The 21,908-nt window shown below is 42.7% G+C and overlaps 3 protein-coding genes across 4 annotated transcripts in view; 2 read left to right on the plus strand and 1 right to left on the minus strand.

Annotated features, from left to right (window-relative positions):
• Positions 1 to 49: 49 nt before the first annotated feature.
• CDNF (cerebral dopamine neurotrophic factor) lies at positions 50 to 16,119 on the minus strand. The gene is made up of 4 exons (XM_065872558.1): positions 15,964 to 16,119; positions 5,503 to 5,630; positions 4,291 to 4,432; positions 50 to 255 (listed from the first exon to the last, which is right to left on the minus strand). Exons 1-4 carry the CDS (start codon positions 16,076 to 16,078, stop codon positions 77 to 79), a joined length of 564 nt encoding a protein of 187 aa, XP_065728630.1. The 5' UTR covers positions 16,079 to 16,119; the 3' UTR covers positions 50 to 76.
• Positions 16,120 to 16,481: 362 nt separating this feature from the next.
• HSPA14 (heat shock protein family A (Hsp70) member 14) overlaps positions 16,482 to 21,908 on the plus strand; it is a 34,282-nt gene continuing 28,855 nt past the window's right edge. The window contains exons 1-3 of the mRNA XM_065871148.1: positions 16,482 to 16,629; positions 17,704 to 17,784; positions 17,860 to 17,942. Of these exons, the coding sequence (XP_065727220.1) occupies positions 16,573 to 16,629; positions 17,704 to 17,784; positions 17,860 to 17,942 (221 nt within the window). The 5' untranslated portion in view covers positions 16,482 to 16,572. The remainder of the gene's footprint in view (positions 16,630 to 17,703; positions 17,785 to 17,859; positions 17,943 to 21,908) is intronic.
• On the plus strand, positions 20,029 to 21,782 carry MSANTD7 (Myb/SANT DNA binding domain containing 7). Of its 2 annotated transcripts, XM_065871150.1 has the most exons (3): positions 20,029 to 20,061; positions 20,483 to 20,750; positions 21,259 to 21,782. In XM_065871150.1, the coding sequence occupies exons 1-3, from the start codon at positions 20,029 to 20,031 to the stop codon at positions 21,780 to 21,782; spliced, it is 825 nt and encodes a 274-aa protein (XP_065727222.1). The 2 variants fall into 2 exon arrangements, with proteins under 2 accessions (XP_065727222.1, XP_065727221.1); XM_065871149.1 differs by lacking the exon at positions 20,029 to 20,061 and having other exon boundaries at positions 20,189 to 20,750.

Genomic DNA, 21,908 nt, shown 5'->3' on the forward strand with positions numbered 1-21,908 from the left:
TCTCAACAAACGCGTCCGTATCCTAGAGAGGCATTTTGTCTCTAATCACAATCAGCGGTGCACCAGCTTCCGGGGGTCAGAGTTCTGTTTTGGGGTATGTCGCTGTGTACTTGGGTGCCAGTTCTTTGATGAGATTCACATAGTCGGTTTTTTCCGCACAGGCCCTGCACTCTTCTCCCCAGCTGTACAGTATCTGTTTCAGCTCTGCTACTCTCATCTTGGACAGGTCCACTGATGCCAAATCCAATTTTTTTTCTTCATGACAGAAAGGAAAAGCACAATTTTTTAAAAACAAAACCAACTATGAAACACTTAGAAAAGCAAATAGTGTTACTTATCTTGGTGCTGACTACCCTGTGATTCAAAGTGGGGAACAGCTCCCGTGTCTATGGAAAACAGGACATACCTAAGAAAAATGTATCATATGCAAAGCTATTGGGATAACTCATGATCCGTTGGACTTTCTTTCCATGGAATTATACTCGCTTCAAAACAGGGCCTGTGTAGCTTTGCAGTCTTTGCTACCACTCCATGGCTTCTCAAGATCAACGTTCATAAAACAAATAGCACCGCATCCTAATTGCCGCTCCTAAGGTAAGAAGAACAGAATCGATAAAAGGCGGTACCTTGGGATGGCCCTGTGTGTGCGGCCAACTGAAAGCCATAGATTGTAACTAGCTAGAAAGTTACGATTCACTTTTATATGAGATACGTCTGTGGTGACACAGATGAGCACACATATTACAAAGCACTAATACGAATTAGTTTTTAAATACAAATTTAAAGAGTTTAAATACAATCTAAAGAATTTAAACTAGTTTTTAAATACAAATTTAAAGAAACCCAAACACATGAAGACAATTAGCATTATCACTGATCCTTAATTGTTTTGGATCTCTGCTTAAACTCACCTGACCCCTCCACTGGGATTCCCAAAATCATCACAGGGTTTATTTACAGACCTTTGGGGGTACAGCCACCTCTCTAATGCCGGCGCCTCGGTACCAGCCAATCTGGCTCGTAACATTCTTGCCAATAATACCTGTCACCAACATCTAACTCCTCTAGCGAGACTATTATTTCCCTGTTTACAGATTATCTGCAAAGGCTGTCAAGAACTCAGCTACTTCTCTATCGCCAAGCCCCAAAACAGAAAAATAATTAGGCTCATCTATAATATACTTGTGATTCTGATTTCCCCGTGAGAAAGGGGCAATTTTTCTCTTTCGAAGGAAAGTCTCCTTCCCCCTTCCTCACCACCAGGGGTGTGCTTGAACATAGATACAGTGTTTAAGTTGACTTATTTTACAGTTAGTGGCAGCCTAGGACTTTTTCAGCTTGACCTCTTGAAGCACTCCTTTTTTTCCCTACATAGTAGAACATGGCACTTAAAAGCCTTTTAATAACCTAACATAGTTGTCAAGTGATTTATCAGAACTTCCAGTCAGGGTACCCTAAGTTAAAAGTTGGATTTCAGACTTAGGAATAAATTTAATCAGGAGGTAAAAGATCTATACACAGAACACTACAAGACTTTGATGAAAGAAATTGAAGAAGACACAAACAAATGGAAAGAGATCCTGTGTTTATGGTTTGGAAGAATTCGTATTGTTAAAATGTCCATACCATCCAAAGCAATCTACAGAACCAGTGCAATCCCTACCAGAATGCCAGTGGCACTTCTTACAGAGATAGAAAGAAACAAATCCTAAAATTTGTATGGAATGACAAAGGACCCTGAATTGCCAAAGCAATCCTGAAAAAGAACAGCAAAATCGTGATTATAGTTAAGAATACTGTATTATATATTTGAAAGTTGCTAAGGAGTAGATCTTAAATATTCTCATCACAAAAAAGGAAACGGTAATTATGTGATATGATAGAGCTGTTAGCTAACATGGTAATCATATTGCAAGATAGAGGTATATCAAATCAATGCATTGTACACCTTAAACTCACACACTGTTATATGTCAATTGCATCTCAGTAAAGCTGGAAATAAATAAATAAAAGTTGGATTTTAAAGGCTTTTTTATTTGGAGGGTCAGCTACACTCTGCTCCAGAGAATCCTTACATTTTTTAATAGTGATTTCCATTCTTTTAAAAAACAGAACAAAGGGCTTCCCTGGTGGTGCAGTGGTTAAGAATCCACCTGCCAATGCAGGGGACACAGGTTTGAGCCCTGGTCCAGGAAGATCCCGCAGAGCAACTAAGCCCACGCACCACAATTACTTAGCCTGTGTTCTGGAACCCGCAAGCCACAACTACTGAGCCTGTGTGCCACAACTACTGAAGCCCACGCACGTAGAGCCCGTGCTCCACAACAAGAGAAGCCACCACAATGAGAAGCCCGTGCACTGCAGCGAAGAGTAGCCCCTGCTCGCCGCAACTAGAGAAAGCCCACGTGCAACAACGAAGACCCAACACAGCCAAAAATAAATAAATAAAATAAATTTATAAAAATAAAAAACAGAGCAAGGGAAAACATACTTTCAGGTCAAAAACCAAATAACACCTTCCTAATTGAAAACATAATCCAAGTCTACACTTAGCTTGTCTTTTAATTTTCTGCCTGACATGACAAAATACCTTTAGGAGTAGAAACTTTTATAGCCCAAATTATTAATACTACACAGCTCAAAAGCCCCTGTTCAGTCTCAACTTTCCTGCCAAATATAAGCTGGGAAGAATTTAGAACTAGTGGTCTATTCAAGATAAATGGTTGAAGGAAGAAAATACTTTCTTGCAAGTGTTGGTAGTTTCTTCAGGTTATTCTAGAGGATTTGGCATTTGGCATTAACTTTAAAAGGGGGAAATCCTCTATAACTCCCTAACACTACAGGGAAAAGGTCAATACCAACAGTAAATCTAGTCCATGGCTCCCCAAGGGCCTCTAGTGGCCAGCATTTTGCCAAAACATTAATAAGTACTCTCTTCTTCTCAATAATATCTGATTAATTTTTCTATTATTCAAGGATCCCAGTAAGATCCCTTGCTCATAGTAAAAGCTATTCAAAAGAAATTTGTTGAATGGAAGAATCAGGACAGTATTGGGGGCTATCGTTTATATGGACTCAGTGCTTCCTGCCTCTATTTCATTACTTGAAAGCCAATAAAAAAAAAAAAATCTGCCTCATCACCACCCTGGAAGTTAGGGCCTGCCCTTGGCCATTTGAGAAACAGTTTGTCTTTGGTATCTTCTGACCTTAAACCTATTTAAAGACATCTGTGTAGCTATGGTGCATAGGCTTATATTACACAGCTATGCTGGAAAATAAGACTAAAGTAATTCAGAGTTGGGTGCTAATTACTTAGGTAGTTTACAAAACTATGCCAGGTATGTAACATCAAACAATGACATAAGCAAAGGAAATGGATTTCGACTGGTGGAATTACAGGTGTTGGGATAGGCTAAGTGGGGGGAATCCCCCAGCCTTTTATTTTTATTTATTTCTTTGGCTGCACCGGGTCTTAGTTGCGCACTCAGGATCTTCCTTGCGGCATGCGGGATCTTTGGTTGTGGCATGCGGGATCCAGTTCCCTGACCAGGGATTGAACCCTGGCCCCCTGCATTGGGAGCACAGAGTCTTAACCACTGGGCCACCAGGGAAGTCCCCCTCCACCAGGGAAGTCCCCCTCCAGCCTTTTATGATACCTAATCAATCTACCCGAAAGACTGGCCCAGATACAAATCCTCTGTATAAGAATAGATCTATGTATGTAAAATTTATAAGGCCAAGGATAATGTTTTAAATAGGACATCTTCCTTTTCTGGCTGTTTATTTTAGGCACCCTTGATAAGGCTATTTCATCAGGTAAAACCTGCTTTGATGTGAATAACCTATTTCCTAAAAGTTGAAGCTGGCAGAATGATAGCTCTAGGAAGAACGTTAGAGTCCCATTAAAAACTTCAGAGTCCTTACATCACCTTTGAATAGATGCAGCTTTTGTCTTAACAGGTTACCAAGAGCTAATTCACCACGAGTAGCTGCTCCCTTGAAATTCTGAACTCTTCCTTGACATGTGTAGTTGACAACGCCTTGGTGATTTAAGAGGTTAAACTTTGCCATTTGGGTGGGCAGTTTTACCTAACGCTGTCTGTGCCAGATTTCATTTCTCTTCCCCCAAGAAGTTCAGATGGCACTAGGCACCACACAGCAGTCCAGCACTCTATTAGCAAGTGTAGAGCTTCTTTCTTTCTAACACCGACTTTTTAGAAACTGGCCCTATGTTTACAGAATTGGCAATATGCTGGACATTTGGGGAAAAAACATTTGACTCCGTTATACCGTATTTCAGCTCACAGATCTGACTGTCCATCTTCTTCAGCTTCTCGCAAATCTTCACTGCAGGCATGTGCACGCTCACTGGGCGAGTGACCTCGCTCAGGATCTTTGTGGCCGCATCTTTCGTCGCTCCTAGATAGTAGCACTGAAGGGGAATGAAGAGACTTTAGGGGCCCAGACACTGAAAAAAAAGCAAGTAGTATAGTTTCAAGAAGTGAGAAAGAGGTTAACCTAGTTTTTGTGGCCCAGCTTTTACATTTAACCCCTGCTAAGACACCAGAAAACCAATGGCTCCGTTCCCAGGATCAGCCTAATTAGAAGCGCCCTGCAATTCACATGATGCCTAAAGACTACTGATAAGAGCTAACACTTGCTAAATGTTTTATCTGCGCCGACACACTGCTGTCAGGGCTTTAATGGTATTGATGTATTTAATTCTCATAACAATCCTGTGATGTAGGTACTAGTATTTTACACCCAAGCCAACTGGAGGTCACCCAACTAGCGAGAAAAAAAGACCGAATTAATTTAAAAATCTAGCCTTTTGGCTCTGGAGTCCATGCCCTGTTCCATCATGTCCTACTGCCTTTCAAGCTCCCTGACAAGCGTTTGACATTTAAAAATATAGAGCTTAATGGTGCAGACAAATGCTGAGACTTTTATAGTGTGTCAGTGGTGAGCAGTCAACGAGGAAAATTTAACTGACAGATTCAACATGACGATTTTAGGCAAAATGAATTGGCCCAAGCTTGTCTTTAGTGCTGTAAAAACAGTAGATTGAAACAGGTCATTTGTGTATACCTGGGAAACACCATTATAAGCTAATAAAAGTACTTCATTAATTATGCATAAATAATGATGTAAAAATATTTTGATAGGTTTCACTAATTGTCTTGATAAGAAGTGGAAAGTCTATCCACTCTTAACTCAGGACAGTAAATTCTCATTAGGAATTCAGTTGTATAATTTCCTTTAAGAAATCATGGGATTGGTTGCCTATGGTTTTTTCAAAAAGCCAAATGAAATGTGACGTATTCTAGATGAAAATACATTGACTCCATTTCCCTGAAAGATCAATTTCTGCTTGCTTTCTGCAGTGAGCAGGCTTGAGGCAAGCATCGAAGAAGGAGAACATTAAATTCAAGATGAGAAATGAAACGATTAGCAGTTTTCTCCAAGCACAGGGAGAAAATGAAAGGTGAAAATTTACCATACCAGGCGGTTTTCTTTTCCTTTGACATCCAAGCAAAAGCTGATCAATTCTTTTTCTATGGTGTCCAGAGAAAAGTTGACTCCTCTGGCTATCAGGGAGTTGTAGAATCGGTTCAAGAATTCTTGACACACTAGAAGGAACAAATGAATTATGTATTTGTGTACAATATCACCGCTACCACACCTATGTATATGTTTCTCCCACCAAATAAAAGAGTAAGTATGATTCAACGCATTGTGACAAATTAAATTCATATCTTAAGTGAGAATGGTTTCAGGCCTGTAGCTTTTAGCTTAGTGTTGGGCCTTGAATAACATGAGCTTATTGAATCAATCCGTCAATCTGTGGAACCAAGTTCCACTTAGTAGGAGAACTTTCCCACAAGATGTCACTCACCCTAAAAGAAAATATTGCCTCCTCTGGGATATGATGCTTGGGACAGCTTTGTTTAAAGCATAGAGAAAAAACAGAACATGTGTCTGGAATGAAGTCCCTTGGTAGTCTGCATCTGCCTGTATGTCCCAGTTTGAACCCCAGTTGGAACAATCATATTCAATCCCACGGTCCAGAGTCAGTGAAGAGATGACCCTCAGAAGAGGCACAGGCAATAAGAACAACCATAGTTACCATTTGTTAGCACTGTTCTGAGTACTTTACGTGGATCAACTTATTCAAGTCTCAGAACAAAACTCGGATGTAGATACATCACTAGCCTCATTTTACACATGAAGAACCTGAGTCAGAGAGAGGCCAGTGAGCTTGCCCAGTAAGTGGTAGAGGGAGTTTGACCCCAGATGGTCTTCCTCTGGGCCCACATGCTTATCCACTAGGGTACTATGAATTAGAAGGAGGCTGCTTTCCCATGCTGTTGTCCCAAAGGCGAAGTGTCCAAGCAATCAGAGAAGGACATGGAGGCCAGAGCATATGCCGGAAAACAGCAGCCCTCATATCAGAAAGAATTTTAGGGAAATAGCATGAGGAAGAGTGGCGATTTCTAGGGTAACCTGGAATAAATTTAATAGTATAGCGAGACTCTGAAGGAAAGAAATTACAAAACTTTATCAAAAGACCTAAAAGTAGACCTAAGAAATGGGAAGATAAGCCATGTTCATGGATGGGAAGATTCAATATTATGGATGATAATTATTTTTAAGTAGATCAATAAACTCAATGCTCTTCTAATTAAAATCTCAATAGGCGCTTTTTTTTATAGATTTGATAAACTGATCCAAAAATACAGATGAAAAAACAAGAGCAAATGAAAGCCAAGAAGTACTTGAAGAAGAAGGAGGTTGGGGAGTTGACCTTATCAGGTATCAAGACCTAATTCTAAAGCTATAGCGTTTGAAACACTGTGGGACTGGCACAGAAATAGACCAGTGGAACAAACTAGTGAGTCTAGAAACAAATCCACAAATCTAGAGGAGCTTGGTAGAGTACAGAAGTGATACTGAAAACCAGTGGGGGAAAAATGGGCTAGTCAATAAATGGTACTAGGACCACCTGCCATGGAAAAAGTTAAACTTAGACACCTATCCCAAACTACACGTAGACGTGAATCCCAGGTGAATAAAGACATATGGGAAGAGCAACACTACAAAAGTTTTAGAAGAAACCTTAGGAAAACATCTTTTTGTTTTTTGTCCCAATTATCAATAAACTATCCTTTTAATTCGGCTTCTTCTCTTTTTTTTTTTTTAAACATCTTTATTGGGGTATAATTGCTTTACAATGGTGTGTTAGTTTCTGCTTTATAACAAAGTGAATCCGTTATACATATACATATGTTCCCATATAGGAAAACATCTTTATGGCATCAGGATAGAGAAGGATTTCTTAAAGAAGAGACCAAAACACGGATCATACATTTGATTATATCAAAATTAACCAGTTTTTTAATGCAAAAGAAATCATAAGCAAATGATAAGACAAGCCACAAACTGGAGGAAGATATTTACAACTTATAAACTGATGAAGGAGTAATATCCAAAATACATGAAAAATCACCATGGTCATACCCTCAGGTCCAGTCATTACCAATGACTATAACCTCTATAATCTCAGTGGAAACATCCCATTGTCTGATCATCATCTCCCATCTTTCCAGCTCACATCCTCTAACACCCCAAGGTAAACAATCCCCTGACCCCGCCAGGTCATACTATTCATTGATTCTGCCACCACTTCACCCTGCTTCCCCACCCAGCTTAGATTCCGTGGTTCAACATTATAATAACTCCTTTGCACACAAATTGAACTCCCTTGCATCTCTCTCCCTTGTTGGACTCACCCAGCAAAATCCTAACCCTGGTTAAAACTTTGCACCTATACTCACTGAACGTGGCTGGAGGAAATAGCACAGCCGTACTCACTGGCCTCACTGTAAATTCGTGACCGCTCATTTCAGTGAGCCATCAGTGCTCCCAACAATCCTACTACATCGACCTCATTCTCACTCTCTCCCACTCCCAAGAGGACAGTTGCGCAGCTGCTCTCTCAAACCTTGTGTCACACCTCCACCCCATCCTCAGCGATGGTGGTGCTTCCTATTTCTCTGAGGGAAAAAAAAAGCAACAGGAAAGAACTCTCTCTTGCTCTGCCACCACATCTACAACACGTGTATCAGCACAGTCTACCTTAATTCTATGAATGAACTGTGACAACCCTTCCACCTGCTAAAGTAGATCCTATCAACTCCCTGCTCCTGCACCTCTGCCCTCTCTCTCCTGTCTTGTTTCCATTAACATGCTGTTCATTCTTATATCTTAAAAGCAACAAAACCTCTCTCAACATCACATCCCATTTCTCCACTCCTGTTTAAGAAAAACACTCTAAAATAATTTTTATACTTGTAGTTTCCAGGTCTCTTCTCTCTCCCTCTCTGTCCCTCCCCCCCCCACACACACCAAGTTTAAAGCCAGTGAGTTATAAAATGTTCAGTTTGAAAAATAGTGTCCCTTGTCTCCCCTTCCCCATTTCCCCCAAACTCAAAGCTTTCGTTTTCAACTCTTGTAGCTGATTCCTTTGGAATTTACAAATTTTAAATAACATGTTTGTGTGGCTAATTCCTAATTTTATTTTTAGTCTTAGATATTTATTATAGTTTTTTCCCGTGGAAGAGAAAGATTTAACTCTTTTGCCCAGACCCATCTCTTGTAAAAAGCATTTGGTTGGATGTTTTTATGTAGCCTTACAATCTTTGTCTTTTAACTTGACTATTTACTACTTAACTTAGTACTTGAAAAATATAATAACGTCACCTGCAGGAAAAGAGCTACAACGTTTTAGAAAAGATAATAATAAATTTAAAAATCAAGTTAGTGGAATTATTAAATTATCAGCAGGCTAGGAACATTATTTTCAGCAGTTCCATCCACACCTTCTAGAACTGAAGTCAGTCCTACATTATCTGCTCCTACTTGATTTTGGAGGGGAAAAAAAGACACCAGATTAGTCTTGCTGGTACCGGTACTAGGGGAGAATTGCTACCTAGGAATAAAATACATGTTGTAATGAGTTAAGACTTAAGAATAACCAGAAGCTCTTGAATAATTTGTATATTACTTCATTGTTCTAATTTTATTTTTAATATTGCCTTAAATAAATTAGTTCCCAACTCCACACTCAGAAAGCAGTATAGGTAGGGATTCAGTGCTTCGGCTCTGAAGCCAGACTCTCTGGGTCCAAATCCTGGCTTTACTAGTTAATATTTACTAGCTGTGGCTTTGGGCCTTTCAACGTTGAATCACCTGACAGTCTAATTGCCCTTCCCTTTAAGTTCATCAGTCTTCTTTCTCTGTGTTTAAGATTTTCTCTTTTTTCCTTTTGTGTTTTGCAATTTCCTTCTGATATGGTTAGATGTGGAATTATTTTTATTTATACTGTTTGGAATATACTGGACTTCCAAACCTGTGGATTGATGACTTTCATCCGTTTGGGAAAATGAGCTATCATCTCTTTTGCTCCACCCGTACACTCTCTCTTCTCCTTCTGGAAGTCCAGTTAACATATGTGGGAATTTTTCTCTTGATCTGCATTGTACCTTTATCTCTGTTTCATATTTTTATTCTCTTAATTGCTCAGTGATTCCTTCTTGACAATTTCTTCAGTCTTCTAACTCACTAATTCTTTTCTCTGCTGTGTCTAGTCTGCGGTTAATCTCACTAATTTCTATTTGTACATGTTTATTTGGTTCTTTTCCAAATATGTGTGGACATTTTTAATAGCCTCCTGCCCTTTATTCATATTTTCAATCCCTTCCTTTATTTCTTTAAATATAGTAAAAATATTTTATATTTAGTGCCTGATAATTGTAAAACCTGAAGCCTGTCCAGGTATGCTTCTTCTGTCTCTTGTCTCAACTGGCTGTCACTTACGGTGCTCTTCTTCCCAGGGGTTTGTGATTTTTCTGAATGTGAGCTTTCTTTCTTAGAACTTTGTGGGAATTATTAGAATTTTGTGGGACTGGATTGAAGGTGGATTCCTATGTGAGATTATCGTTTGCTGATGCCGACTTAAAATCCCTGTAAACTAAATTCTCAGTTTGAGACGTTTTGGATCACCCAGGTTGGCTGTGTCCATTTGGGCTTCAATGCATATGTGTGGTAGCTTGTGAGTATGAGTGATCAAGAGACATTTTTGTTTTACCTTTTATTCAGTAAAAAGTTCAAGTACTGCAATTTCTTTTAGTCTCTAAAGAATGGTGGTAGAATTGTGGTTATTTCCAGGTCACCTTTTATAATGAAAGTCTAGCTCTCTGGGGTTCCAAACTAATTGGGGGAGGATCCAGTACTACACACCTAACTTGGGAAGGTCTGGGCTATGTCATTATTCTTTTTATTTTATTCATTCTCTTTATTTTACATCCATGAAAATCTAAGTTTAAATTGCCTGGGTGGCAAATACCCTCAAGAAAAATCCCAGCTTCAGGGGTCCCTTTACCTCTTTTGGTTTCCACTTTCACATTGTTTTTGGCCTCTGGGTATGCCTTACTAACTTACACTTAACATTTTCACATTTTTATTTTATCCAGTGTTTTCAGTTGTTTTCAGCTAGACGACCAGAAATGTCAATTTTTAGAACATGAAGTCATATTCATTCCTAATGCTATTTAATAGGAACAGAACACTAAATATAATATAGCCATGTCGTGGTTTTAACAAATATTTATTGAACAATCAGTAAGTGCCAGACAGTATTCTATAGGTTGTTGGAAAAACAAAGCTCTTACTCTCAGGGATTACATTCTGGTGAATAAATAAAAGTATCTTGTGGCTGTGAAGAAACATAAATTTGGTAAGGAGGATAGAGTAATAGTATAAGGTAATAGTATTATTCTAAATGGGGTGGTCAGGGAAGGTCTCTCAGATAAAGTCGTGTTTGAGCATAAAGCTTAAGGAAGTGGGAGAACACCTTAAGTGGAGTGCTTGGGAAGAACCCTCCAGGCAGAGGGAAGAACAACGTATACATGTCCTTGGCAGGTCCAAGAACCATATGGGAGCCTCCCTCCCACCAAGAGGGAGGATGGTAGAAAATGAGGTCAAATGAACGGCAGCATGCCAGGTCATCTAGGGCTTTGAGGTCATGGTAAGGGCTCTGGGTCCTACTCTGAGAAGGCATGCCATTAAAGGTTTTGAGCAAAAGGGTGCAGTGATCTGACATTACTTTTAAATTATGCCTCTGGAGGTTCTTTGGAGAATAGACTGCAGGGTAGCCAGAATGAAAGCAGGCATAACCATTTGGAGTTTCTTAAAATAGCAGCATATCTTGGACCAGGGTGGGAGCATTGGAGGTGATGAGAATGGTTGGATTCTGGATGTATTTTGAAGGCAGAGCCAAAAGAATTTACTAATGGATTGGATGTGGCATGGGGTGGGGGTGGGGGCGGTGGCGGTGGGCGGAGACAGAAGTCAAGAATGACCCCAAGGATTTGGGCCTGAGAAACTGCAAGAGGGGAGTTGCCATTTGCTGAACTGGTAAGACTGCAGGAGAAGCAAGTTTGTGGAGACCAGCAGGAATTCAGTCTTGACACGTGAACTTTGAGATACTTCTAGACAAACGTGACGATTAATTTTATGTGTCCACTTGGAGGGTGTTTTTGAATGAGATTAACATTTAAATCAGTGAACTCTGGCTAAAACAGATTGCCCTCCATAATGTGGATAAGCCTCATCCAATCAGTTGAAGGCCTGAATAGAACACAAAGGATTGGCATGAATAGAACAAAAAAGCATGAGGGAATGCTCCAGCAGACTGCTTTCTGCACCATTGGCTCTCCTGGGCCCCCAGCCTGTTGGCCCACACTGCAAATTTTAGACATCTCAGCCTCCATAATCAGGAGAGCCAATTCTTTATAATAAATCTATCTGGATGTATGTATGTATGTATGTATCTATCCTATTGGTCTGTTCCTCTGGAGACACCTAATATAATGTCTGACACTACAAACAGTAAAGAGCTGCTGGGGATATACATCTGGAGTTCAGGGGTGAATTCTAGGACAAATACTAAATCTATAAGTCATCAACATTAAAATGATCTTTGTGGGATGAGACCACACAAAAGGGAGAGATCCTGGGTTTCAGTCTTGTGAAACTCCATTGTTTAGAAATTGGAAAGATGGAAAGAACCAGAAAAAGACTGAAAGGAGCAGCCAGTAAGGGAGGATGAAAACAAAGAGTGAGTGTGTCCCAGAAGACAAGCAAAGAAAGTGTTAAAAAGGAGGGACTGACTGATCAGCTGTGTGAAATGCTACTGATAGAATGAGGAAAACGAGACATTTGCCAACACGTATTTTGCTAAGTTTAATTAGCAAAAGACCAAGTATGCAAGGGAGACACCTACTGTAATGATCCATGCATAAACCATCGTTAAAGCCTCCTGGTGACCTGTAATTCTCCTCTTCCTGAAAAAGAAACCCTGTGTCCTGATGCCTCAAAGCTCTTTCTCTACTCCCACAGTATACCTTCAGATGATTTCTACACCTTAACTGTTGCTCTGTTGTCAATGTATTACCTAGAGGGCGGGTGTTGGGAATTCTAACTTGTACTATGAAAGATACACTTTTGACTCACTAAAAGCTATATAATATTTTATTGCAGCATATGTGCGTACATGTATTCAACAGAATTGAGTGCCTACCTTATGCCCCGCACCATGGTAGCCACTGGAGATGATCTGGTGAGAGAAACGGTCTTGACTGTCAAGGAATGCACACATGGAGACCAAAATGATTTCTCTACTATGAGACATGTACTAGATAGTGTGGGAGAACAAAGGAGAAGCACCTCCCTGGAGGAAATTGGGAGATCACTGCAAGTTATTTAGTGAGGAAATAACATGATCACCCTGTCATGGGAAGGATGCTGTTGTGGGCTTACATGAAGAGATTAATCTCACAATAATCTCTTCAAATATGTTCTCAGGTCCTTTCTCTCTCTCTCTTCTCCTTCTGGGACTCCTATAACGTGAATGTTGTTTAATGTTGTCCCAGAGGTCTCTTAGGCTGTCTTCATTTCTTTTCATTGTTTTTTCTTTATTCTGTTCCAGGTCACTTATCCATTCTTCTGCTTCAGTTATTCTGCTATTGATTGCTTCTCGTGTATTTTTCATTTCAGTTATTGTATTGTTCATCTCTGTTTGTTTGTTCTTTAATTCTTCTAGGTCTTTGTTAAACATTTCTTGCATCTTCTCGATCTTTGCCTCCATTCGTTTTCTGAGGTCCTGGATCATCTTCACTATCATTATTCTGAATTCTTTTTCTGGAAGGTTGCCTATCTCCACTTCATTTAGTTGTTTTTCTGGGGTTTTATCTTGTTCCTTCATTGGTACATAGCCCTCTGCCTTTTCATCTTGTCTATCTTTCTGTGAATGTGGTTTTCATTCCACAGGCTGTAGGATTGTAGTTCTTGCTTCTGCTGTCTGCCCTCTGGTGGATGAGGCTATCTAAGAAGCTTGTGAGATTAATCTCACTATAAATCACCTAACAAATTAGTAAGTTAAGGATCCTGGCATGCATTTATTGCTATAACCAGATAACCATAGTCTTTTTATTTATGTCATAGGGTTTTGTTTATTAAAATTAGTCCCATAAGTGAATGTATAATTATTTCAAAGTAAAAAAAAAATTAAGAGCCCCATAATACAATCCTTTTAAATAAATTCAGAAACGTTTACATTTTTTTTTTAGTAAGCTTCACATGACCTAAAGCAGTCATAAACTTGAATATTCACAGGGCCCAGGCAAGTAAAATGAATGGGTAAAGCAATCCAAGTCTAGGAAAAACAAAAACAAAAACCTAAAGAACACATGTCCTTTCTAAAAAGAGCAGCCACCATCAGTTCCCACTATATGGACATATGGGCTAGTCTTGACTGGTCACCTGGTTTTCAAGATAAGCCAGAAATCTGAACTTTTTAAAATGACATCTCCCAAGTTTAAAATATAGCCAATTAATTTAGATGTTTTTTTCAAAATACTTTGTTTACTTAATAAAATACATTAATAGGTCCCAGCTGGTTCATGGACTATCAGGGGGTTTTTTTTGTTTGTTTGTTTTTTGCGGTACGCGGGCCTCTCACTGTTGTGGCCTCACCCGTTGCGGAGCACAGGCTCTGGACGCGCAGGCTCAGCGGCCACGGCTCACGGGCCCAGCCGCTCTGCGGCATGTGGGATCTTCCCGGACCGGGGCACGAACCCGTGTCCCCTGCATCGGCAGGCGGGCTCTCAACCACTGCGCCACCAGGGAAGCCCAACTATCAGTTTTTTACTGATAAAAGAAGTCATTGGTGTCCCATGCCACAGAGTAGTCAAGATAAGAATGGAAATTTGCCCTACAGTATGTATAGAATTTTAATCTTATACACTGAGGGAAAATTAATTGGCTAATGATAAAGACTCATAAGCTGAAACAGAGCCAGATCTAGACTCTATTTCTTTTTGTTCTAAAACCAGTATTTCCTTCGTTGTGATTCTACAGTGTTAACAAAAGGAAATATACACCCAGGTTACTCAGACATGCAAGTTAATAATCACAATGTGCTGTAATAAATTCAAGAAAGACGTTAGAAGCTTCACAATTAATCCAGATGCTCTGGCTCTTCTGAAATGTTTTTTTTTTTTTTTTTTTTTTGCGGTACTTGGGCCTCTCACTGTTGTGGCCTCTCCCGTTGCGGAGCACAGGCTTCCGACGCGCAAGCTCAGCGGCCATGGCTCATGGGCCCAGCTGCTCCGCAGCATGTGGGATCCTCCCGGACCGGGGCACAAACCTGTGTCCCCTGCATCGGCAGGCGGACTCTCAACCACTGCGCCACCAGGGAAGCCCTGAAATGTTTTTAAGTAGAAGCTCCAGCAATTAAATTACTGATGATTAAGCCAGTCAACTGTTTATGCCTCACAAATTCTGCTTTAAACGTATAGTACCCAGTTATAAGGGATCTTTAACTGAAAATTATAACTTGGCTGAACAAATATCTATATCTAAAGTTTGACAATAACATCACGTAGGTATTTTAAATTTCTGGAGAAAAGTTTAATTATTGCAGGGCTGATAGAAAACTGGACTCCAATTGTTAAGACTTTATTCAGTTATATTACAGTCTATACTCACCTATTCATTAAACGTATATTGTGAACCTACCATTTCCTGTTATGTAAGAATAGATCCGAAAGCTCAGAGAAGGGTGAAGCGGATATACATCTAAGCTAATTATTTCAATGAATGAAACACGGAGGTAAGTGCTACCGTAGTCCAGGAGGAAGGAGGTAGCACAGCTAATTATCTCCTTTGACCTCGTTACCAGCCCTCTGCTGTAGGTATTATCACGTTGATTTTGCCAGAACCGGGTACAGTGGCCTCAGAGCCAGAAGGCTGGGTGGGACGTAGACCCACCTGTTCTGAGTGCAAGTCCACAGCTGAGATTCTGTGAACAGAAAAGGAATCTTTTTTTGTATTCCTCCTCTTTATACGGAGTTAAGGTAGTCCTTTGTTAAGAAACTTTTCCCTGTAAAGTCCTAACAAATGTTAGTTATGTGCTCTGATTTAAGCCATTTCAACTCAATTACAATTTGTCATGTTTTCTCCTTTGGGGAGTTATAAACTAATTTGAACTTGAAAGGCTTCTGTGCAAGGAAAGGCAAGTCTCGCCAGTTAGGGCAGCAGAATCATTTTGGAGCCAGGGTCGTCTGCCTCTACGTGCGTTTGCACAAAATCGAATCCAAATCCAAACCCACCAGCTCTGAGGCAGTTTAATCGAGCAAGACCAAGAACGCGGCCTGAAGGTGTCACTGGGCCCGGCTCGAACTTTTGCTTAGGCTTGGGCGAAGGCGATCGGAAGCCACGGCCAGGGCCCGTATTTCCTAAGTGAAATGCTATTTATAGACAGGCCCGAGAGAAGCCAAAGCCGACAACAGCTGCACTGCGACGCGGTGTCACCGCCATGCAAGCAGGTCTCACACCGCTCACCTTCACAGTCGGCGCCCAGCCGCCCCCCGGCCTCCTGGCCCTGCGCCCGCCCCGGGTTAGAGACCCAAAGCCCGGCGCAAAAGGCCACCACTGCGGCTGGGCTCCCGCACCACATGCTGAGCCAGCTCCAAACGCCTCGCCGCCACCTGTGAAATGAACCGCCGCGCTGCTATCACCCGGGGCTGCTCCAGCACGCAGGAGCGCAGACCCGGGATGATTGGAAAATAATCGGCCTGGAGTTGCTGGGACACATGATGCAACTCAACCGTGAGTTTCCATTGGCTCTCAAAAAAAGGGCATGGAAGCGGGCGGAGCGGAGCAGCCGCTTCCTTTCCCTCCCCGACCTGCGCGTGCGCACTCTCGCTCACGCGGTGCCTCCCCAGCGGGGCGGGGAGAGACGCAGTAAAGCTATTCGCTGACTGCTCGAGGGGAAAGGCGGGACCTTCACGCTGATTGGCGGGGACGCAGGAGGCCGCGGCGAAGGGACCGGACGCAGTGGGCGGGCGGGAACGTGAAGTCTCCGCGGTGCCTGATGGGGCTGTTCCGCGGCCTGGCGCTCTTGCGGCCGGGGGGACCGCTCGTTACTGCTACCGCCGTCTCTGCCGCCTCATGGCGGCCATCGGGGTTCACCTAGGCTGCACCTCAGCCTGTGTGGCCGTCTATAAGGTGAGGGACTCGGGGACTTGGGCTGCGCGTACCCAGTTCTCTGGGTGCGAGGCCAAGTCCTTTGGTCTCCTGCGGGGCTGTGAACGGCGTGTCGCCGTCCTGGGGACGTCGCGCGGAGAGGTGATTCTGTGGGGAAGTTTCGGGCTGAGAGCTGGGCGGACCCGGCCTCGTCCCCCACGGCTCCTCAAGGAAGGCCGCTGCGGGCCCGGGACCTCGCGGGCGCAGGAGGTCCCGAGGGGGGGCGGACCCGGGACCTCGCGGGCGCAGGAGGCCCAGAGCGGGGGCGGACGCGGGACCTCGCGGGCGCAGGAGGCCCCGAGGGGGGGCGGACCCGGGACATCGCGGGCGCAGGAAGCCCCGAGGGGAGGGCGGACCCGGGACATCGCGGGCGCAGGAGGCCCCGAGGGGGACCTGAAAGTGTGGTACCCGGAGGTTTCTGGACGTTGGCCAAGAAAGGTTTCTGGACGTTGGCCAGAACGCGGGGTGGCCGCATTCTGGAACTGGAGGTGTTGATCCCGCGAAGCGTGTGAAGCCAGATGATGGTGTGTGCTCTATTCAGTTGTCCTTTCTGGAAATGAGAGAGCCTGACTAGGAGTTAGGGGATTCCTGGCATCAGTGGGTAGGTGGAAGGAGCAATAATGAGGGACAGCCCTGATCCTAGTCTCACGTTTAAATGTCAGTGATTTGTAAGGAAAAGCCAAAGCGTTTAATGCTACTTCATCATATGTAGAGAGTGAAAAAAGATGCATTTATAGGGAAAGGAAGAGAAATAGGAAGTTTAACGCAATAAGGCTTGTTATTGTACGTAGATAGGTTGTTATTATGTCTGTTCTGTTATCCACTATGCAGAGCAGACTGAAAAAAATGAGGTAGTTCTTCATGGAATTCTGGTCTTAATTAAAATCTAGGAAATTGATAAGGACAATTAAATCTACTTGTTTAAAAGAATGATAAAGCAGTTTTTCTCTCCACATACATGTCAGAGTAACACTGGCCCACCCATGTCTGAATATATCTAAAGAGACTGTATATTTCATCACAAAAGAACTAATACAGTTGCGTATTTTTCTCCAGGATGGGCGGGCTGATGTGGTCGCCAATGATGCAGGTGACAGAGTTACTCCAGCTGTTGTTGCTTACTCAGAAAATGAAGAGGTACTGTTCCCCTCATTTTTGAACTCTGAGATAAGGAAAAAATTACGTGCGTTGTAATATATTGCTCTTTTTCAGGTTGTTGGATTGGCAGCAAAACAAAGTAGAATGAGGAATATTTCAAATACAGTAATGAAAGTAAAGCAGATCCTTGGCAGAAGGTATGGAATAAAATAATACTTTTACCCATGGTAATAAAAACGTGTTTATACATTCTAAGTGTAATGTGAAATGAAACTAGAAACGCCAGTGTGTTTTTTCATTGTGTTTTATGACTGGGTCATTTCACAGAATACTCTAGGAGGCTGTTATCTTCTGATATTATCTTCTGCTGAGTCTTCTCAAGGATGGGATTCACTCAGACAATTGTTCCTTGCTTTCAGATCTGTTAGTATTGATAGATGCCAACATACATTTAGTTTTGATAATTTGTGTCATCCAGAGGTGGGAATTTGGACTTACCACATTTGTACAGTACTTTTTTAACTGAGGGAACTTGAAAGATTGTGTGCGAATTTGAAGATTTCTTTGCACTGTAGTTGAATTTCGTGGAATCTATTATAATTGGTGAAATATTTACGTAGAAGCTATTGATTTTCTTCCTTAGATCTTTTTGTGACACTTTTTGGGAACTAAGTTTAACAGTTGGCTTTCAAATTTAAGCATTAGGGAAACAGCTTAATTAATGTCTTAAGAATCAGGTTAATCAGCTGTTGTAACTTTAATTAAAAGATTAAAGAGGCTCACTTCCCCAGACTTCTGTCTCCTCAAATTATAGATTACCATGATAATTAGGGGTTTTCATTTTCACTGGAGTTGTAATACTTGCTATAGTGTTTTTAAATTTTCAAAGTGCTTTCACATCTATTATTTTATTTAATCCTCTCAAATCCCTGTCAGGCAGGTTTTATCCCTTCCCATTTCTAGATGAGAAAATCAAGGCACACAGAAGTTAGATATCCCTAAATTAGTTAGGGGGTAAACTAGAAAGGACTGCAGTCCAGGGCGCCTAACCGTTAGCCCCAGGTTCTTTCCTTTCTACTTCGTCAGTTAAGAATTTAGGTAGAAATTTCCTTGTGTTCACTTTAGGATTGGGGGATCATGGATTAAATTTAAAATTTATTTCTTTTATACATACAGATATTTTTTACTATCCCTTACCTGTGTTTAGTTAAACTGAATTTGATACTCATTTTTTTCCCTTAGGATCTTTATGCATTACATCAAAACTTGTAGTATTTCAGGGAGAATTCAAATATTCTCTGATGATACATATATTCCCGTATCCATTTATCTGTTGACAAAATTTAGTACTGAGCATATTGGAAATAATTTGAGTTGGTGTCAAAAATTTTCAAATTGTAGACTGAAAAAAAAATCAGGGAGTTGTAGAAGCTAGATTCACTCATTGTAAGCAGCCAACAATGTCTTTTTTAAGTAAACTTTTTTTTTTTCTGAGATAATGGTAGATTTACATACTGTTACAAGGAATGATACAGAGAGATGGAATGTATTATTGGATTTACCATTTTCTCCCAGCGGTAACATCTTGCAAAACTATACTACAGTATCACAACCAAGGTACTGGCATTGATATAATCAAGATACCGAACAGTTCCACAGATCCATCCCCTTGGTAGCCCTGTTTGTTTTTTTGCTGCTATTTTGGGGCAGGTGGTGGAAGTAAAGACGTGGAGGTCTTCTGCCATATTATGCAAAAAGCTTTGTATTAGCAAGAACAACTTCAGCTCACTTTTCTGGCCCTGGAAGTTACCTTTTAACAAAAGAGTGCAATGGTGACAGTCAGCTGGGTAATACATAGCCACAGCATGCTACTTAGACCAAGGTTAGTAAGGAATGAGCCCCTTTAGACATGTATTGCTATGCCAAGGTCCTGCTAAGACTTCTCCAGAATGAGCTGCCTCATGGTCCAGGCATTTCTCCGCCTCGGTCTGTCTGCTTAGAAGTTAGTGGTGATTTTTATAGATACACAGTTGTACCAGGTCTCAGCCTTGGAAGCATTCTGCCCTTTGTGGAGGAGCCAGTCCCCTTGTTACCAAGCCAGTAAGGCCCTTTTTAGCCCTTGATCCAGTACCCATCCTGAGCGAACTCCCAAAGTTGGGCTTTCTCAGTGCTGGCATCCTGCCTCTTTGCAGCCTACTTACAGGTAGCACCGCTTAACTTGCTGCCACAATTATCCTTACCCATCCCTGTAACTTTCATTCCCCTGTGGCCTTCCAGCCAGAAATGCGGTCCTTGGACCTGGCTTCTCAGCAATTAGCCCTGAGAGGGAAGAATCGGCTGGCTCCTGGAGATAGACCTGAGCACACAGAGCCTCCCCACACCTTCAGATCGGCACCTTGCTGCCCAGGAGCCTCCTCCAGCTAGCCTTCCTTCCCAGTCCGCTATGGCCACTTCCAATAGCAGCGCAGGCATCCGGTGGTCCAGACAGGAGACACGCACGCTTCTCTCCATACTAGGTGAGGCAGAGTATATTCAGCGCCTCCAGACCGTGCATCACAATGCAGACGTCTACCAGGCTGTGTCTAAACGGATGCAGCAGGAAGGCTTCCGCCGCACCGAGCGTCAGTGCCGCTCCAAGTTCAAAGTCCTGAAGGCATTATATTTAAAGGCCTATGTGGCCCACGCCACAAGTACGGGTGATCCACCACACTGTCCCTTTTATGATACGTTGGATCAGCTTCTCCGAAATCAGATAGTGACTGACGCAGACAACTTAATGGAGGATGCTGTTTGGGCCAAGCACTGTGATCAGAACTTAGCGGCCCCTGACACCCCAGGAGAAGAAGGAGCCAGCATTCTGGGAGCAAAGAGGACTCAGGCAGCAGATCATCAGCCTGTCTTGAAAACAGTTAAGGAATCAGATGAGGATTGTCAACTGAGGATCAGTGACCAGATGCGGGAAACCAGTGACCTTGAGGACTCCTGGGATGAATCTTCGGGTGCAGGTAACTCCCCAGCGTGTGAAGGATCAAGGTCCCAGAGTCACTTGTTTCTAATTGTTACATGTTTGGATGGTGACCTTGTCAGCGTAGTCCCTACTTCTGCCCCCTGCCCTATTTTTTAAATCTAATGGTAAGATAAAGGGCTTCAGGTTTTTAAGAGGCCTGACCCTAGGTATGTAAGATATTAGAGCTCCTTTAAACCTGGAAGCACTCCTTAGAACCAGACTAGTTTGGGCATTGTTAATAATGGAGACTTAGGAATTTGTGACTGTAGAGTAGTTGGATAGCTATGTGGGAGGGGGCTCAGGAAGGCGAGGGGAGAGGTTTTGGATGTGTGATTGCAACAGAACAAAATGTCCAGATAAGGAAGTGAATTCTTCCCCATCCCTTGTGGAAAGAGGCCTTGCTGGGAATACCATAGCTTTGTCGCTGTCCCTCAGCTCTGCTGCTGGCTCCAAGCATTCCCGTAGCAGGAATGTAATCTCTGCAACATTGTTGCTTTGTTTTTCAGGGTGCTCTCAAGGGACCCCCAGCTACAGCAGCTCCCACCACCTTTTCAGAGGTGCAGCTGCTCCCTGTCAGAGCAGCCCCGTGACCAGACTGGGGGTGTCCGGTGAGCCCAGCCCCTGCACCAGCTCCGGCCGAAACACTCCCGGGGTGGCCTCGGCACAGCGGCCTCCGGGCTCCTCCTCCAGAGTTCCTTTTGTTTCTGGTGGGGATGGGCCTTTGACCAGTGAGCCCCCTCCCAGGTGGGCAAGGCGAAGAAGGCGGTCCGTGGCCAGGACTATCGCAGCCGAGTTGGCAGAAAACAGGAGATTGGCGCGAGAACTTTCAAAGCGGGAGGAGGAAAAGTTGGACCGGCTGATTGCCATTGGCGAGGAGGCCAGTGCTCAGCAGGACACAGCCAATGAGCTGCGCAGGGATGCGGTGGTCGCCGTCAGACGCTTGGCCACAGCGGTGGAAGAGGCAACCGGTGCTTTCCAGCTAGGGCTTGAAAAGTTGCTTCAGAGGTTAATTTCAAACACCAAAAGTTAGGAGCTGATCACACAAGGGTGTATTTCCTACTCTGGCAGAGGCCCGGGTCCAACGGCTGCCTTCTGGTAGCCTGCCTCCTTTTCCATGTCCTCAGGAAAAAAAAAGAGTGGATGGACCATTAATGTG

Source organism: Phocoena phocoena, chromosome 2, assembly GCF_963924675.1.
Source record: "Phocoena phocoena chromosome 2, mPhoPho1.1, whole genome shotgun sequence".
NCBI lineage: Eukaryota > Metazoa > Chordata > Mammalia > Artiodactyla > Phocoenidae > Phocoena > Phocoena phocoena.

Bases quoted from the DNA above. Each gene is read 5' to 3' on its own strand.
- CDNF (XM_065872558.1), bottom strand. From the start codon at position 16,078: ATGTGGTGCGGGAGCCCAGCCGCAGTGGTGGCCTTTTGCGCCGGGCTT. The intron at 5,631-15,963 runs GTGAGCGGTGTG...TGTTCCTTCTAG, and splicing joins GCTGGGCGCCGACTGTGAAG to TGTGTCAAGAATTCTTGAAC. The intron at 4,433-5,502 runs GTATGGTAAATT...ATTCCCCTTCAG, and splicing joins AAGGAAAAGAAAACCGCCTG to TGCTACTATCTAGGAGCGAC.
- MSANTD7 (XM_065871149.1), top strand. From the start codon at position 20,189: ATGGCCACTTCCAATAGCAGCGCAGGCATCCGGTGGTCCAGACAGGAG. The intron at 20,751-21,258 runs GTAACTCCCCAG...TTTGTTTTTCAG, and splicing joins GGATGAATCTTCGGGTGCAG to GGTGCTCTCAAGGGACCCCC.